Raw genomic sequence first — 19067 nt, forward strand, 5'->3', positions numbered from 1 at the left:
TGTCAAGCTTTTTTAAACTTGGGAATAACCAGTATGTAGGCAGGTCAGTTGGAGTTGCCTCCTTATGCTGGGTGAAAGCTCCTATGCAAATGAATGTCTCCTACATGGCTGCAGGCCTCAGGAAGTCTTGTCATGCATGTGCAATGGACAGACTGAAGAGATCCATCATGTGCAATTATAATCCATGGTTCCAGAAGTTTCTGTGAAATGGGCATTGCGTTACATGGAAGTCACATTTATAAGATAGTTTGTATTTCATATTCTGTATAAATTGTCAGTCATAAATAAAATCCTATTACTCAAGTGTGTAATAGTTCATTTTTTTTTTTTAATTTTTGGCAGAAACGTTTTACGTATCTCATGTTTGATTTGAGGTACGAAAGCTTACCCTACAACTAGGTATAGTAGACGATGTTGATATACTGTACGTGAATTCTGACCACTTCATTTGAGCCCGGCTGCATGATTTGCGATGAATGTCTAAGGGCAAATGTCGATCTCAGAAGTTATTCTATAACGTTCTTTGAAATCGTCTGTCAAAAATGAACCTCGCCCATGCTCAAAATCACTAACAGCTGTAGCCATTGTATCTTCGCACGAGTTAACATCTTATTCTGTTTAAAATCGAAATGGTCCTCATAAGATCTTTACTGTTCTTTAATGCAACAGTATAATGTTGTAATGAGTTTACTGAAACAGGTAGAAAACATTAAATAAATGGCAGGCATTGTGACTACAGCTCAGACTGGGAATCATGATGTAGCACATAAACAATTGTCAACAACGGATATGACGACCAATCCACAGAATCAGGTTTCCCCTCTTTTCGTCAGCATATAACAGAAACTACATCAAAAACAAAACAAGTTTGTAAACAAAATGTGGAGAGAACTAAAATTTCCTCTGAGCGTTAGTGACGTCACTAGGTGTAACGTAGAAAACCTCAGAAGCGGTAGCCGGAGACAGTTTTTATGGACAACAAAATCTATAAACAGGTGTAACATCAAAGCAATGTGTTACATTATAAGATGTGAACTCATGACCTTATAATCTTCACCTCAACAATGACAAACCAATTTTGATTCTGCGCTACCCAGACGGATACAAGAACCAGTTTCTGCCAGTTCTTTAGACTATCTCTAGTGTTACGTAACCAATAAGGTTGACGGGTAAAAGGTACAGCCCCATCAACTTCCTTTTCTGGTCTTTTTTTGAACTACAGCTGGGACATGGCACTTTATTATTGAATTACTGTTATTAATTACGAAACTAAATTTTACTTTCCTCTGTCAAAGTTGTCAGTCGGCAGTAGTCACATGACAACACTACTTACCTGCAGTCAACATAGCCATTGCAGGCCCCTCACCTATTCAGGTAAAGTGACCTCTTTAACTACTCATTAACGATAAAGTTTATACACACGCAACACTCGAGTCGAGTTACAGGCCAACAATCATTTGTGATTTTAAAAACCAAAAAACTGACTGCGATCTTTGCCGTTGACCTCAGGTGTTCAGGTATAGTCTGTAAAACATGGCTGACTGTCATGTCGACGAGATACAAATAACGATTCCTGACAAAGAAGGTCATTGCCTCCGTTTTAACATCTCTTCAAAGCTACATCTGTAGATATCTATTTGTGTCTTTAGGCAGAAGTAGTCCTTGTGTCTACAAAAGTCTGCTTGTAAACAAACTTCTCTATTTCTGTACATTAGTAGATTACACTAATCTACACGAAAGTTGTCTGCACAGTATTTTTGGAACTGTTGTGTATTTCCTGTTTAACCTGCTTCTACTTTTCTTTTCACAAAAGATCTTGAGACAAGTCAAATTTCGAGAAACACTGAAAGAAGAGACCAGTGTACTTTTATTGATCCCCAGGTGCAGTTCAAAATACTGTTCGTACTAGCAATAATATATATATAGATATGCATGAGATAAAAGAGATGATATAAATGTAGATATTGAAATAGTGTCTCTCCCTTACACAGTAAAGATAAGAACTCACATGCCAACACATGATCAGAAATAGAGAGGATTGGGGATGCCTTCCTGAGGATTTGCTGATGCCAAGTCCCTCTGGCTGGTTCCGGTGATCTTGGAACAAATATTAACAATGGAGACGAGACTGTCCTGTTCCCTAAGAAGAGGCTGTGAAACCAAGAGATTAAAGAAAAAGTGATGAGACTTTCGATGAAGGACTGATAGAACCGAGTGAGGATGACAGAGAAAGTCAGTGTCAGATTTTGACTGTATTGGTGTTTCGTACCATTTTTATAGAGGAGTGGTTGAATGGTTGATTATTATCCCAATAAAATACGTCTTTTAACTTTTTTAGAGACAAAAACCTCAGAAAACAGTAGCCAGAGAAAGCTTTTGGCAGAAAACAAAATCTATGGTATCAAATTAAAAACAGAAGTGTGTTCTATTATAAGATTTTCACTAACGAGTTTATTGTCTTCACGGCAATATTGACAACCCACTGTGTCACCGGGTACCCAAACCGGTACACAAACCAGTTTCTGTCAGTTATTTATAATAGTCCCAAGTTACATCACCCGTTCTGAAGTTCACAGTTGAACGGAAGAGGTGCAGAAAGAGGTTGAAGGCGCGAAGGTACAGCCCAATCAACTTCCTTTTCTTATCTCCTTGTCCTACAGTTGGGACATGGCTCCTTAGTATTGAATTCCTGTGACTAATTACGAAACAATCGGCAATGCGATTGCTGTCTGTCAGAGATGTCTGTCATGACAACGCTGCTTACCTGTCGCTGCAGTCAACATGGCGATAGCAGACGTCTCACCTGTTCAGGTAAAGTAGCTTTAACTACGCATTAACAGTTTGTAGTTGAATTAGCTTCTTTATACACACGCCACACTCCCATTTGTACTACAGGCCAATAATCATTTGTTATTTGGAAAAAAAACCTGACGTCTATCTGTAGACCTCAGGTGCTCATGTATAGTCTGCAAAACATGGCTGACTGTCATATCGAAGCACAAATACCATTCCTGACAAAGAAGGTCGTTACCTCTATTTTAACATCGACGAAAATCTCTTCGAAGCTATATCTGTAGATATATATTTCTGTCGTTAAGCAGCAGTAGTCCTTGTTTCAACCAAAGTCTGCTTTTACACAAACTTCTCTAGTGTGTATATTAGTAGACTACACTAATCTAAACCGAAAGTTACCTGCACATTATTCTTGGAACTGCTGTGTATTTCCTTTTTAACCTGCTTCTACTTTTCTTTTCACTGGTACACAAAAGATCCTAGGACCAGTCAATTTTCGAGAAACACTGAAAGAAGAGACATGTGTATTTTTATCTTACAACCTTCCTACAACAACCCACGAGACTGATGTTCACCAAAGTGCAAAATCACTTTTCGAAAAGACGAAGAAAATAAATCAGCTAAACATTCCGTTCCACGTTTAATCATAAAGGTGAAACGAAGTACATCAAAATATTCTCTAACACTCAAACAAGAGATGCCATTGTTCAACCCCGCGTACCCAGCATCCTTCAACCAACCACTAGTCACCATGGACAACAGGAAGATGACACCCTACTTGACCACCAACCCAAAGACTGCTGATATTTTGTCCCTCACACTCAGGTTTTGTATAAGATGTTTATATACAATGTATTGCATTTAACAAGTATGTAGATGCATCTAGCATCTACTCGTCACGCATGCGCTCTCTCGTACCAAATATCGCAGGTAACAAGGCATCAGTCACACTCAAGTGAGGAGTGTCGTCGCAATGTGACAGCTAAAATCCACTGTCCAGCTGTCCGCAGCATTCTACTTCTACAACCTTTCTGCATACCAGTGTTTATCTATTTTTTCGTTTTATTTTCTTCTTATATGCCGATTTAGGGGAGATAACCTAGTCTACTAGACTACTAGAACATCAGTTACTTATCTCACATAACTCGGCTTACAAAATTAAAACAAATTTGTAATAGTTTCCTACTTGTAGATTGCTGTAAATAATTTAATATTGAATTATTACCTGAAATAAATAAATGTTGAAAATTTCAGACCTATAGGATATAATATAAATCACACTCTCAAAACAAAAATTCCGCCGTTAATTCACAACATTCAAAATGCATCAACCACCGTTTTCAGACAAAAATGGATATAGACATAGACTGGTTTAAACACTGTCGATTTGAACAAGTTTCTCAGAACATCTTATCAGGACATTTACACAAATTCTGGTCAGGACTTGTACAATACCGAGGAGACTTTCGCGTTCCCTGACCCAGTCAAGGGAGAAACCACCACACGAATAAAAACAACCACTACAAAACACTCTTTTCCATTCCTCCATTTGTTGACATTTCGACCTTTCAACAGCCCTGAATTAAACTGTCAGACACCCACCCTTCCCCCCATCGCTGCCTTTCGCACCTTCCCCCTCCTTCTCCATTTCCTATCTCTTCCCCAGCTAGAATAAAACAGCAGGTTTGTTACAACTTACACGGTACATACAATATAAGTTGAATGAAAGTGTTAAAAAATTACGGATGTGTATAAGTAACACAAGTTCGTGGTAAAAGTAAACTTAAATTTATTGTGACATGTGTTTATGTAGAAGCTGAACTAACAATCTTTGACTCAGTGGGATTACTTTCGAAGATGAAAATAGTCAAAATAACCCCTTCTATAACATCATACTAACAAATACAATACTGAAATACCTTTTCCTTAATGTAGACCAGTGATGCCCAAACTTTTTCGGCCTGCGGGCCATATCCATTTCGGACAGCCGTGTCGCGGGCCGTCTCACCGCAAAATTACAAAAAAGAAAAAAAAAGAGCAGATACCATTTTTATTAGAAACAAGTTGTACTTACCCTTAATTATGAAGTAATTAGTGGGATATTTGAAGTTGTTTACCCGAAAGCAACTTCTGAATGTCCGGCTGCATCGTAGAGACACTAAGTCGGAGAACTGACTCGTAATGTTCGTCCATCGAAAAAAAAAAAGACTAAGAGACGCCCCTACGTAGGGATAAATACTTCTTCTACCCTTTTTTTTTTTAGTTTTTTTTATATTAATAACATGCCGATTTTCTGCACTGTGGGCAGAAGTTTCGCGGGCCGGATGGCACCGAGTCGCGGGCCGGATATGGCCCGCGGGCCGTAGGTTGGGCATCCCTGATGTAGACTATCAATTTTAAGAATCCCAGTAGACAAGATATTGTCATGATTTATAGTTCATGGGAAAGCTATTGTTAAATAATGAGTTTAAAATAAACATAAGTGTACATATTTACTGTTAAACAGAAGCAGCGACATTGACCGTTGATAACAACAAAAGGACATGTCCTCGACACCCATGGACTGCGATCAACAACCTGAGTCTTCAGGACTCGTTATCAGCCAGCGCATGTCTCACTCGGACACAAGCATGTCACTAATAAGTAAGACACTGGACTTAACAGCAGCTGCCGACTCTGGTAACTGGACTCTTCTCCACGATTGGCTGAGTTCCGATGACGTCACAAGATGTGATATAGAACAAAGCTACATACTCCATAGACTGGCAGCAGCACCGGAAGTCAGCCTCTCACTGGCACGAGATATTTTAACAAAAATATTGAAACATAAAGTAGACATCAACATGGTGGATACAAACGGTGACACAGCTGTCGTGGTTGCTGCCAGATGTGACAACACAAAGATGGTGATGGAGCTTCTATCCCGACAGGCAGCTCTACCACCTGATGTAACACACGTGTGTTCTTTCTTGCAGACTCTGACTAACAACTGGAAACCACAAGAGACGCCTTATATGCACGCGCTTGTTGTCAAACTGTTGTGGGACAGACTACAAGACACAGCACTACACAGCTGTCACAAACAGCTTCACCACACACTGGTCCGGCTGGCAGTCACGTTTCACACGTCACTTGTACGTGAAATGTTTGTAACAGAACAACAAGTGAACTCTGTAGACAGTGAGGGGATGGCCGTGTTACACAGAGTGGCCATGTTTGATAGCGAGGACCATGTCCGTGTTGTGCTCTTTCTCATCAGCAAAGGTGCCAACGTTAATCTACAGACCACGACAGGTGACACACCTCTACATGTTGCTGCCAAGCACAAGAACTGGGCGATAATGGAGGTTTTGTTACACCGACAAGCCAAAAGTGATGTGGTTGATTGTGAACAGCGTTCAGTTTTACACATCATGGCTTCTTATGCAGATCCTGAATGCTTCTCAGATATCAATGACATCCTTCCGTTGTTAATCCATAACAACAGCGACATCAACAAAAAGGACAGAGAAGGAAACACAGCCTTACACCTGGCAGCACTCGCCGGTAACATGGGGTTTGTGAAGACATTGTTACATCATGGTGCACGTGCTGATGTTGTTAACGACGAGCAGAAGACAGTGTTACACATCATGGCGATGTCGGGATGTACTAACCTTTTATCGCTCACCTTAAACAAAGGAGCAGACGTTCACAGGACCGATTGTTACGGTGACTTAGCTGTACATCTTGCTGCAAAACATAACAACTGGAATTTCGTGGAATTTCTTTTAAAGTATTTTAGCGACCTTTCTCATCCTGACAGTGAAGGATTCAATATTTTCCACAGATTTGCGATACATCCATCTTACAGACACCTGCATTTGTTTTACCAATTGCCTCAGAAGGTTGGTGATATAAATTCAAGAAGTCGGATTGGCGATGCAGCGATACACTTGGCTGCTAAACATCAGAACTGGAACATAGTGAAACGTCTAGTACAAGAAGGCGCCATAATTGACGAACCAGACAGTGAAGGGTTTCTTGTATGTGACAGAATGGCAATGGGAGGAAATACACAAAACTTTGAATTCCATTTTTTTATGAAGTATGACTTAGACTGTACCAGTCGCTCTTTGACTGGAGAGACAGTGTTGCAAATCGCTGCCAAACATGGTGACTGGTCAATGGTCAAACGCCTAGTAGAGTACGTGGGAAATATAGACCAGGTAGATTCCGAGGGTTTAACTCTAGTTCAAAGACTTATGACTAAAAAAGCTAAACTGCACACCTCAATATTCTACCGTCTTCTTGAGCTCGGCGTCAATCTCACCTGTCGTGATGCAAACGGCGACACTGTGTTGCACCTGGCGGCTAGAAATGAACGTTGGGATATTGTCAACTATCTTGTGGAGCCTGACAGGGATGGTTTATCAGCTTTTCACAGAGCAGCGACATCAGATACAAGAGGTGCTCGGAAGTACGTAGTAAATATAGACGAGACTGATTCCGAGGGTTTGACTCTCATTCAAAGACTTGCTATGAGCAAAGAAGGTAACTTCGGCACTTCACTATTACGTCGTCTCCTCGAGCTCGGCGCTGACTACACCTGTCGTGATGCAAACGGCGACACAGTGCTGCACCTGGCGGCTAGAAATGACCACTGGAAGATTGTCAAGTACTTTGTGAATCCTGACAGCGAGAGTTCATCGGATCTTCACAAAGCAGAAACAGTGGATACAAGAGGTGCGCGAAAGTACGTAGTAAATATAGACGAGACTGATTCCGAGGGTTTGACTCTCATTCAAAGACTTGTTAATAGCAAAAAAGGTAAATTACATTTTTCACTATTACGTCGCCTCATTGAACTCGGCGCTGACTACACCTGTCGTGATGCAAACGGCGACACAGTGCTGCACCTGGCGGCTAGAAATGACCACTGGAAGATTGTCAAGTACCTTGTGCAGCTTGGAGTAGGTACCGACTCACCTGACAGCGATGGTTTTTCAGTTCTTCATAGAGCAGCGACAGCAATGGAAGAAACAGCAGGAGGTGTGCTTCTTTACATTCTAAAACGGAATCCCGACTTACACAAGCGAACACGACAGGGAGACACAGCCGTACATCTGGCCGCCAGACACAGACAATGGGACGCTGTTAAACTCTTAACAAAATACGGTGCAAACATTTTAGACAATGACAGCGAGAGCACAACTGTTCTACAGAGAATGATTGCGTGTCCAGATTCAACTGGACAACAGATATGCATTCTTCGAAGTTTAGTGAAAACATGTTCAGTAGAACAGCTTAGCAAGTCATATGGATTACTTTTATTTCAAGCCTGTAGACTAAATGTAGTCCGATTCCTGTTGGATCACGGGGTCAGTATACACCAACGCGACTCGGAAGGTCTTAGTCTTTTACATCATGTAGCGAAAACAAGAGAATGTTTATCGATCAAAATGACTCAGCATCTTCAATATTTTTTGGAAAAGGGCATTGGCTTGGAAGATAGATGTCCGAATGGCAACACACCTCTACACTTCGCTGCTAAATTTGATAACTGGGATATGGTAATATACTTAGTGGAGCGAGGGGCATGCATTCAAGACCCTGACAGTGACGGCGTCTATGTGCTCCAGAGACTGGCCATGTACAGTGAGTATGGTGAGAAACACAGTGAACTTCTTCGACTTCTCATCACGAATGGTGCAGATGTGACAATACGTGACTGCAATGACAATTCTACTTTACACCTTAGCGCCAAAGGCAACAATTGGAGTTTTGTTCGTCAGATTATTCAAGAGACAGGTGACCTTAATATAGACGAGCTTGACAGTGATGGCTACAACATTCTGCACAGGTTAGCGCAATCTGAGCACTCAGAGTTGGTAGAGGATGTCTTGAACAGAGGATGTAATGTAGAGGCCTTGAGTAGAGATGGCGACACCTGTTTACTTCTAGCTGCAAAGCGCGACAACTGGACCTTTGTAAAGAGTGTACTGGGTCACGTGTTCAACAGAAAGCACTCGTCAGACCTACTGGTGTACGATCTTTCCTCATCAGAAAATGATTCTCACGGTTTTACACAACACGTTTATAGTATGAGTCAAATAAATCTTTATACGAGAGACCTACGTGGATATACGGTCTGTCATCTTGCACTCATAAGAAAACGGTGGGACGTCCTATGCCAGCTGGCAGAATGTGGCTACAACATGGACATCATTGATAACGAGGGACTCGATCTCCTGCAGAGAATGGCCTCAGATAATGTTTCTAATCCTGAAACTCGTCGAAACTGTGACAGATTGTTAGAATCCATGAAAAAAAACAGGTTTATATTAACTCGAACAAATGGGCTTGGAAACACGCCATTTCAAACAGCCGCCAAGAATAAAAATATTCCAATGGTAGTCCGTCTTTATCACCTTTTTCATGGTGGTGAAGACTTCAGTTCCACTGACAGCGATGGACTGTCTCCTTTGTACAGACTTGTCGACATTCTAAATGAAACCAAAAGTCGGGAGGAGATTGAAAGCATAATGGAAGATATTTTGATATCATGTAAGGCACCTGAAAAAATATCTTGTGATGGCAACTCGCCTCTTCATTTAGCGGCAAAGTGTAGTGATTGGTCGACTGTCAAAATGTTGCTGCAGCACGGAGCACGAGCTGATGTGTGTGATCCTGAAGGTTTCACAGTTTTACACAGATTTGCTCAAGATAAGACAGTTCTGATGAGATATTTTGGTCAGGGACCTATTTCTGTCACTAAAGGACTGTTTATTAAAGAACTTTTACAGAGAGGTGCAAGTCTACATCAAAAGAATCTCGAAGGAAACACGCCCCTTCATCTTGCTGTCCTGTGTCACAACTGGGATGTAGCTACAGAGCTTGTTTACCTTGGGGCCGAGGTAAATGAACTCGACTCTGAAGGGTTCACAGTCCTCCAAAGACTGGCACAGGTACCAGATCCCAGCGATAGTGAGTCGTGTGTAAAACTCACTAAGCTACTGTTTGAGAGAGGAGCTCGGTGCGATATTCCGTCAAAGCGCGGTGAGACGATGATTGACATTGTAGTCGAAAATGAAAACTGGATCATGATGAAATGTTTACTTACTCATGAGATGCTTGCAATCAGAGAACACGATGACAAATTTCTTTTGCACCGTTTGGTTTTTAGCGACAGTGGAGCTCAACACACTGATGTCTGTGACCTTCTGATTGAGAAAGGATTGTCTGTGAATGCTGAAGATTGTGAAGGCAACACACCACTTCATGTCGCAGCTCGAGTAGGCAACTGGGACTTGGTAGAACACTTCATAAGAAAGGGTGGTAGCGGTAGAAAGCCAGATGGAAACGGCTTTTCCATCTTGCACAAATTTGTAACTTCTGTGAACATGTTTCATTCGGTCAGAGATAATAAGGCCATGAAAGAGCACCTTCACACATTAGATGTCATCATTTCATCTGGGGTTGATGTAAACGCTACGGACCCCCGGGGTAACACAGCGATACATATCGCAGCAAAACGACAACTGGTTGGTATTGTAAAACGCCTGATAGACATCGTTGACAACCTCAACACCACAGACAGCGATGGCTTTACTGTGTTACTAAGACTGGCACAAACACCACACCCACAATGTCTCCCTGTTTTACGCCGTCTGGTACAGAAAGGTGCTGACATAAACTTCTGCTCGATACAAGGTGAATCAGCTCTTACACTTGCAGTTAAAAGCAACAACTGGCCTGTGGTACAATTTCTGGTCAGCAGGGGTGTACAGTATAGTGTACAGACTCTGGAGCAGCTTCACACTATTCACAGACTGATAAAGACTACCTCTTCGACATTTCCCGAAGATAAGAAAGTGAAGCTGATGAAATTGCTAACAAACAGTGGATTGTCTATAAACTTGCTAGATCAGTGTGGAAAGACACCAGCAGAGCTGGCATTCATACATAAGAAATGGAAACTGCTGAGATATCTTTTGAAATCGAAAGCAGACATAAATCCCACTTCCACAAAATTAGACTCATTTTTTCATGAACTTACTAAAATGGGTTCCGTTGACGATGATGTGAAAGATATTACACGACTCCTGGTTATGTCTGGCTTGGACATTAACCAACAAAATATCTTTGGTGATACTCCATTTCATGTGGCAGCTGAGAAAGCCAACTGGGACGCTGTTATAGTATTCGTAGAGCACGGTGCAGACATAAACATTCTCGACAGATATGGGCGCAGCCTGCTTCATACAGTTGTGGGTCATCTCAGCTCGCGAGATAATAGGCAGCTGAACAAACAACAACTCCTAACCTTTTTGGTAGAACATGGGGCAGACATCAACAGGCGAAGTCAAGACAACAAAACTGTTTTACAAGTAGCAGCTGCGCGAAATGACTGGGAAACTGTAGGAGTGCTCATTCAATTAGGAGCTGATTGGGAACTCACTCCCAGTAAAAAGAAGTCGGCTTTTAGAAAACTTCATCTCTTGAGCTGGGAAAATGTCGACGAAGAAAAGGTGTGTCGTTTTGTACATTATATCTCAAACGATGTTTGTGACATCAATGCATCTTTCCTGAAAGAATACAAATGTGATAAAAAGAAAAGTATTTTGCAGATGTGTATAGAAAAGTCCAACTGGCCTATGGCAAAGGCGTTGGTAGAATGTGGAGCTGACGTGTTTCAGCTGTACACACATCGGACTCTGTTAGAGTTTATGATGTCTGCATATTCACAGAGTAATACAATAGCATGGATGTCTTTTCTTGACTCATTGATTTCAAAAGGGTTAGACATCAACACTAAACTTAGAAATGGATCTGGAGTACTCTTCCATTATGAGACTATCAAAAGCATTAGGACTGACGACACATTTATGAGTAGTTTATTTAATTTGCTGTTGGGGAGGGGTGCAAATCCTCTGCTTGTCAACTCTAGACGATGGACATTACTTCGAGAAGTAGCAGAGTTGGATAACTACAGTATGATGACTGCTCTGATGAAACTTCTTCCCGCTGGGGTAACAACACATCAGCCGAGATTTACTGAGGCCATGTTACAGTCACAAAAAGTTTCCACCGCACAGACTGCGTCCCCAACAGAAAAGATGATCCGGGACAAGAACATCTTTGCCCTCAAGCTGTTGATCGAATCAGGTGCAAGTTCAAACGCAGAGTTATTTCGTCTGAACACAGAATACCAAGTGAAGCTGGCAGGACAGGCAGACACTGATGCCAAAGTTAGAGAGCTGCTTGAGGTGTTGAACATGGCCGCCAGTCAACCTCGCTCACTGCAGTCACTGTGTCGTCTGACTGTTTCTCACTGTCTTGGTTGTGGGCCTGGAAGGCACGACAGACTAAATCATTTGCCTATTCCTCCTGTAATTATAGAATTTCTTTCGTTTGATGACTTAGTTTCACAGCTAAAGAAAAAAGCTATGGGGGATGTGGGCCTGATAGGACAGACAGACTCAATAGCTGGCCTATTTATCCTCTATGAAGGGAACTTGTTTAACGACATTCTTCCCGAAGCTTTTCTTCCGACGATCCATAAAGATGACTCGTCGAGTTCGTCAATCGAATCCACTGACAGTGATGATGAACATTATTAGTGGTAATTTTTTTCTGGTAGCGGTATCAGCGATGAAACTTATTGCTTAACACATCTAAAAAATTTCAGAATGCTGTCATCGAGATCTTCCGTTGACTTTAGTCCTTAATTGTATTCTCAGTCATGCATGTGATGTACGTATCGGTACAAAATTAATTAAAACTAAAGTCATCTTCATTCAAGAACATTAACACAGTGTTCCCATAGTCTTGTACTTTAGACTGCCGACACTTCCTATACTTGTTTTGTCAGACAGACATTGTTAGAGACTAAATTGTAAGTGCTCAGCACATGTCAATCCTTGTATTGTATTAAAGTTCTCGAAAACTCTCTGCACAGATAAGTAATGATAGATGATGGTTAATAGACTGGAGGTGAGATATGTAAGGTATAAACCTTGTAAATTGTATTCTGTGTATAAACACTGTTGTTAATTTTGTTACACTACAAATTATAAACTATTTTTGTTGATAAATGAACCACGTTTCCTTTTTTGTTTGTTTATTTGTTTGTTGTTGTTGTTGTTTTTTTGATAAGTATATCTTTAAATAGTATCTAAATGTACGAAAATATTCTAAAACTTTACATATCACATTAAATCTCACTATCTGTCAAGGTGTTAATCTGTGATATTTTGGCAACATTTTGTGTGTAAATGAAAATGTTAAACTTTTGTGTTTTGGAGATTTAATGATATTGAATGACACCTGCAGTCTTATTGCTTCCTCCCTTCCTGCTCCGATTGTGTGTTGTGTCTGCTTTAGCAAGTCTCGTTGTTTCTGTCTCAACAGTATTTCTCTAAATATGAATTTTTTTATGGACAAAACTATCCCACTCGCGCCTCGGGTTGCGAATTCAATTCGTTCCATAACGAGGCTCGTATGGTTAAAAACTTTAACCTCGAAACTAATTTCCCAATTTATCCGCACCGCACGAAAAATATCAATATAAAGATCAATCAACATTGTATCTTATGCAGAATTTAAGCAACTTTTCCAAAAAAATAACAATGAAACTCTTGGATTCAATGAGTGGTAGACGAGCAAGAGCTTGATCTTGTACTCTCCACTTGCAGGTAAGCTAATCCTTCACTGGTTTGTGGTCCTCTCACTAGTAATTAGGGGCCGTAACCTGGCCCATCTACTTGCTGTCAAGGGACTGAACTGGGTTGGAAATATGTCAAAAAAATTAATTTGTTCAGATTTTGTTTTTTTACAACTCTCTTTTTACCTTTGTTTACGAACAATTTGTTTCGTTATACATTTTGTTTGCATTCAGAATCTTTATCTTCATGTGTTGGAAGTGTTTCTCATAATTTGTTTTCTCCTTTATTACAAACTTTAGCTATAGTTGCTATTATTCGTGTTACATTTTCTCAATTCTTTAAAATATTTATGTAATAAAAAAAACTGACTTTCTATTGTTTTCAGTATGCTACATTGTGAAATAGAGGTTTTATTATGAATGAAGTGAAAATAAATGATTTACATGTTGCTGTTCTTTGACTAAGCTGTGCAAAACGTTGCTGAATAATTGAAATTCTTCACATTAGAGAAGAGGGCGGTGTCAAAGTTTTCATATTTTAAATCACAAACACATCTGACTTCTTTGTTGGTATAGATAATTACAAATAAATCATTCCAAGCTTTGCACTCAACCTCAATGTCCCAGCGGAGTTGCTCACAGCTGGCGAGGAGGAGCTTCCAAAGACTTTTACCACCCTGTGCAGAAACATCTGGGCGACCAAGCAGTGACTACACATTTCAGAGGTTTCTCTTCCGTACTCGAGAACTGTTAGACTCCGGCAAACACCAGCAGGTCTTTGTAAGGGAACCTATTGATGCCCAAAACTGTGTAGACGGTGCATACTAGTCTTCCTTCAGAGAGTAAGAAAGAGAGGAAGACATGGTCGACTGATTTTTTTTCCAGCTCTGAACTCTGCTCGTTTGAGTGAGTGTTCTGGACACGAGAGCTGAACCCATCACCTTTAGTGTTTTGCTGACAAGAGAGTGTTTTACCATTTTTATATAAGCATGCTTGCTTGCTTGGTTTATTACACTTCCAGCATGTGTGGAATTTAGGTTTTTGGAATAGGGGTTACGAAGGAAAATACATAAAACTGCTCTGGGAAGTGACCGCTGTGTTACCTGGTGTTATATCCAGGGATAAGTACCTAAACTTGAGGGGAGATATGAACCTAAAGCTTTATGATCATCACTTCAAAGGTGATAAGAGATCCTTGTACCGCTGCGCTACCAAGTCAACCCGGTACAAGAAGCAGATTCCATTCGCTGTTTATACAGAATCAGGGGCGTAATATCGTTTATAATACACAAAAAGTGGGAATGGCGAGACTATGGCCCCAGCAAGTCATTATTCTCCAATCAGCTGTGACACGTTTTCTTTTCATTATGTTTCTTTGTTTCTGTTTACAAAAATGATACAAAGTGCAGATGCTTCCTATCAGAATTGTCCTCCTTGAAACCATGGTAATACCTAAAACTGCAGAGAACATTAAAAACACCCACGTCTAGTTAAAAGTCATCAATATCTGTATTTGTTTGCATACACACTCAGTTGTGTGTTTTATTTACTCTTGGAGTCTTGTTTTATTTTAATAAATTATTTATAAACATTTATATACAACCATAAGAGTTTAAGCTCTTTTCTTTCTGAAATAATCATCAAATTCATTGCCTCCAGGAAAACTGTATATTAAAAAAAAAATTTTCTTGAATGGACGGCTGTTTTGCTTATGAAATTTATTTTTTTACTCTTTAACTTTCCTAAGCTGTCAATTTCAGCCTTCCTCATTACAGAAAACTTTTGTAGAACTTAGCTCTAAAATATTGTGAGTTGGCTGGGTACACAGATACACATTTGTAAGGAGAACTGCCGAAACAAATAAAAAGATAAATTATATTACCACTGTAAAGTCTCTTGAAGATTTTACAATACAATTTTATTGATCCCCAGGTGCAGTTCAAAATAGTGTTCGTACTAGCAATAATATATATATAGATATGCATGATATAAAAGAGATGATATAAATGTAGATATTGAAATAGTGTCTCTCCCTTACACAGTAAAGATGAGAACTCACATGCCAACACATGATCAGAAATAGAGAGGATGCGGGATGCCTTCCTGAGGATTTGCTGATGCCAAGTCCCTCTGGCTGGTTCCGGTGATCTTGGAACAAATATTAACAATGGAGACGAGACTGTTCCTGTTCCCTAGGAAGAGGCTGTGAAACCAAGAGATCAAAGAAAAAGTGATGAGACCCTCGATGAAGGACTAATAGAACCGAGTGAGAATGACAGAGAAAGTCAGTGTCAGATTTTGAATAAATTCATTAGAGTCTTAGTTACTCACACTTGACTGATATCCACCCACACAAGCGACTTGAGGCAACCACATATTCGTTCCAATGCTTATTAATAACAGGTGTTGACTCGGCAGACACCTACAGACGACTCAAAATATATTTGCTGGGGGTCAACACATGACCCAGGCACCACAAATAAATTCCCGGCACCACACAGATACACTCCAGGGAATCACACAGATAAACCCAGCATCACAAATATACTCCAGGGAATCACACAGATACTCCCGGCACCACACAGATAAACTTGCAGGGATCGATACACACTCAATATCCCAAGCGAACACCACACACACTTTCTATCCGACTCTCTTCCCTGCTCACAGCCGTCTGCTTTCTTCCAAATATTTTTTTCACTTGCGTCCGACTAAAATTACGTCATAAAATGACGTCGGGTTCTGACGCGAAACCACGACGTATCCAAACATATCTTAAATGCAAGGCAATAATTTTTAACAAAACGAAAGACAGGGGCGACAACCTCCTGTCCCTAATAAACTGGTCCCTGACATTCCTCCCCTCTTACAAAACAAAAATGTTCACATTTTTGCTAACTGTACTACTATATTTCTCACTATATTACTAAGGAGATTCACAATTTTGCCGTTCCACTCTATATCTCATTACAATGTTAAGGAATTTCACATTTTTACTGTACCGCTCATGTTCTCACAACAATGCTAAAGAATTTTACATATTGCTGTACCTCTCTTTTTCTCATTACAAGGTTAAGGAATGTCACATTTTTGGCTCATTTTTCTCACTACAATACTAAGGAACTTCTTGATCTGTCTCCGTTCGTGACAAGGCGTCTGCTAATTTGTTGTTAGTTCCCTTAATAGGCTCAATATCAAATTTGAATTCTTGCAGGGCTAAAGCCCATCTCATTATTCGTGCATTTTTATACGGAGTGGAGGTGAGGAAGGTGAGGGGTTTGTGATCTGTAAAAAGAACAAACTGTCTGCCGTACAGATAACGAGACAGTTTCAGAACAGCCAGACGATCGCTAAACCATTCCTCTCTACGGTATATACCGTGCCTCTCTGTCCAGTAGTTTGCGACTGATGTACATGACTGGAAGAGGGCTTCGTCGTGTTGCTGCAGTAACACCGCTCCTAGCCCCACAGCGGCTGCATCGGTTTGTAGCAGGAAGGGTAATGCAAAGTCCGGCAACCGCAGGATTGGAAAGTTGGATAAGAGGCATTGAATTTTCTCTAGTGCCGCCTGACACTCTGTAGTCCAATGTATCGAACGTGGACTGGTTCCTCTTACCAATTCTGATATGGGCGCCATTATTTTGGAAAAGTCGGCGATGTATCGCCGATAATATCTATGAGCCCTAGCAGTGATCTCACTTGCTTCTTGGTTGTGGCGTTTTAAGGTCTAATATCTTCTGGACAAGTACACGGTCGGGTCTCATGACACCTTGGCCAATTTGGTGTCTAGGTAGAGTATCTGAGTGTATCCCGAATGGATCTTTGAAGGTCGGGCTGTTAGTTGATATTGGGATAGCGTTGACAATACTCCTTGAGGTGGATAAATGGTCATCCCAAGTATCACTTCGGTGATCAGGTCGTCAAGAAGTGGTATGTAGCGAATTTTTCTAAGTGCAGTAAGCGCATGGCGCGTGCAAAGTAGCTGGTGCTGTCACCAGTCCGAAAGGCATTCTGCTCCACTGGAAAAGTCCTTTCGTTGTTTGGAATGCTGTCTTATAACGGTCTTCTTGTTTGACTGGTATTTGCCAATACCCTTTGGCTAGATCAATTTTAGTGAAGAATTTGGCTGAGGCAAGTTTAACGTAGACCGCCTCTGGGTCCGGAATTGGCTCTGCATCAAACTGAGTTATCTGATTGAGGGACCTGTAGTCAACACAGAAGCGTATTGAGCCGTCTTTCTTCTTAATCAGGAGAACAGGTGAAGAATAGGGGGAGGTAGATGGTTCAATCACTCCGAGTTTTAGCATAGCGTCCACTTCCGCTTCTATCTGTTGTTGTAGAGCGAATGGTACGGGGTAAGGACGCTGTCGAATTACTTTGTCCTGTGTTAACTTTATTTCGTGTTCGATAGCTCCCTGAAACAACCCTGGGCGGGCTGTCAGCACGTGTTGATAATGGTTGAACAATTTCTGTAAAATCAGTTGGCGGGACGGCGGTAGGTCTGGATTAATGTGAATGTTCGCTACGTTCTCTGAGTCAGCGTGGGCCACCGTGGGTAGGGGGGCGATGTCCGCTGTCTCAGGTGACTGGAGAATTGCCACATTACATGAGATGCACTGGGTTGGAGGCAGCTCCTGTTGGTTCTGGAGGTTTTGGGGGGAAAGTTGTTGGGGGCAGAAGTCGGGTGAGATGATCTCCTCAAAGTCAGGAGACGTGGGAATAGGAGATATAAGCAGGGTGTTTTCCACATTCTGTGCGATACTGGTTGAGGACGAGTTTTCTCGCCGGTGATATTGTTTTAACATATTAATGTGATACATCTTTTCTTGGTTCTTTATCTTCAAGGTATAGTCAGGATGGCGTTCCTTCAGGATGAAGTAGGGGCCTTTCCACATCATGAGTAACTTATTAGCTTTCGTAGGTCTCAATACTAGCACTTCGTCTCCGACACTGAGATGGCGTTGCACCGCCTGCTTGTCGTAATAAGCTTTGCTCTAGCGGGTGGCTAAGTCAGCCTGTTCCGTGGCCTGTTGTAATGTCTCCCTCAGGATGTCTTTGAGGTCAATAATGTACTGGAAAATCGACTTTTCTTCAGAATGGGTTGGTTCTTCCTCCTTCCATTTTGCGGCTAAAAGATCCATGGGCCCACGTACCTTCCGTCCATAAAGTAGCTCGAAAGGGGAGAACGCTGTTGAGGTGTGGACGGTTTCTCGGCATGCAAAAAGTAATACCGGCAGGTAACGGTGCCACTGCCTGGGTTCCTTTTCGATGACTCTCCGGAGCATTGGTTTAAGTGTTCCATGAAATCGTTCTACGCACCCGTTGGTTTGTGGCGTGATAGGGGGTAGAATGCAGCGTTCTTATCGATAGTGTCTGCATGATTTCTTCCATCAACTGGGATGTAAATTGGGATCCCCTATCGTTAGTATCTCTTGAGGAAAACCTACTCGGCTAAAGATGGTTAGCAACGTTTCTCCCACGGTGATGGTATCAATTTTCCTGTGCGGTATTGCTTCCGGATAGCGTGTGGCGAGGTCAATCAGGGTCAACACATGTGTGTGTCCCTCCTCCGAAGGTGGATGCAGAGGTCAACGAGATTACCGCGACCCTGCGAAAAGGTTTCTGCAAT

At 41.3% G+C, this 19067-nt stretch overlaps 1 protein-coding gene across 3 annotated transcripts; it reads left to right on the top strand.

The window, feature by feature from the left end:
• The first annotated feature begins 1318 nt into the window (after positions 1-1318).
• Positions 1319-13858, top strand: LOC112559059. 3 transcript variants are annotated; one of them, XM_025229939.1, is made up of 3 exons: positions 1331-1374; positions 1992-2811; positions 5300-13858. In XM_025229939.1, the coding sequence occupies exon 3, from the start codon at positions 5337-5339 to the stop codon at positions 12393-12395; it is 7059 nt and encodes a 2352-aa protein (XP_025085724.1). In that variant the 5' UTR covers positions 1331-1374; positions 1992-2811; positions 5300-5336; the 3' UTR covers positions 12396-13858. The 3 variants fall into 3 exon arrangements, with proteins under 3 accessions (XP_025085726.1, XP_025085724.1, XP_025085725.1); XM_025229940.1 differs by having other exon boundaries at positions 1992-2232; XM_025229941.1 differs by lacking the exon at positions 1992-2811 and having other exon boundaries at positions 1319-1374.
• Positions 13859-19067: the final 5209 nt, after the last annotated feature.

Source organism: Pomacea canaliculata, linkage group LG3, assembly GCF_003073045.1.
Source record: "Pomacea canaliculata isolate SZHN2017 linkage group LG3, ASM307304v1, whole genome shotgun sequence".
NCBI classification, from domain to species: domain Eukaryota; kingdom Metazoa; phylum Mollusca; class Gastropoda; order Architaenioglossa; family Ampullariidae; genus Pomacea; species Pomacea canaliculata.

Bases quoted from the DNA above. Each gene is read 5' to 3' on its own strand.
- LOC112559059 (XM_025229941.1), top strand. From the start codon at position 5,337: ATGTCCTCGACACCCATGGACTGCGATCAACAACCTGAGTCTTCAGGA.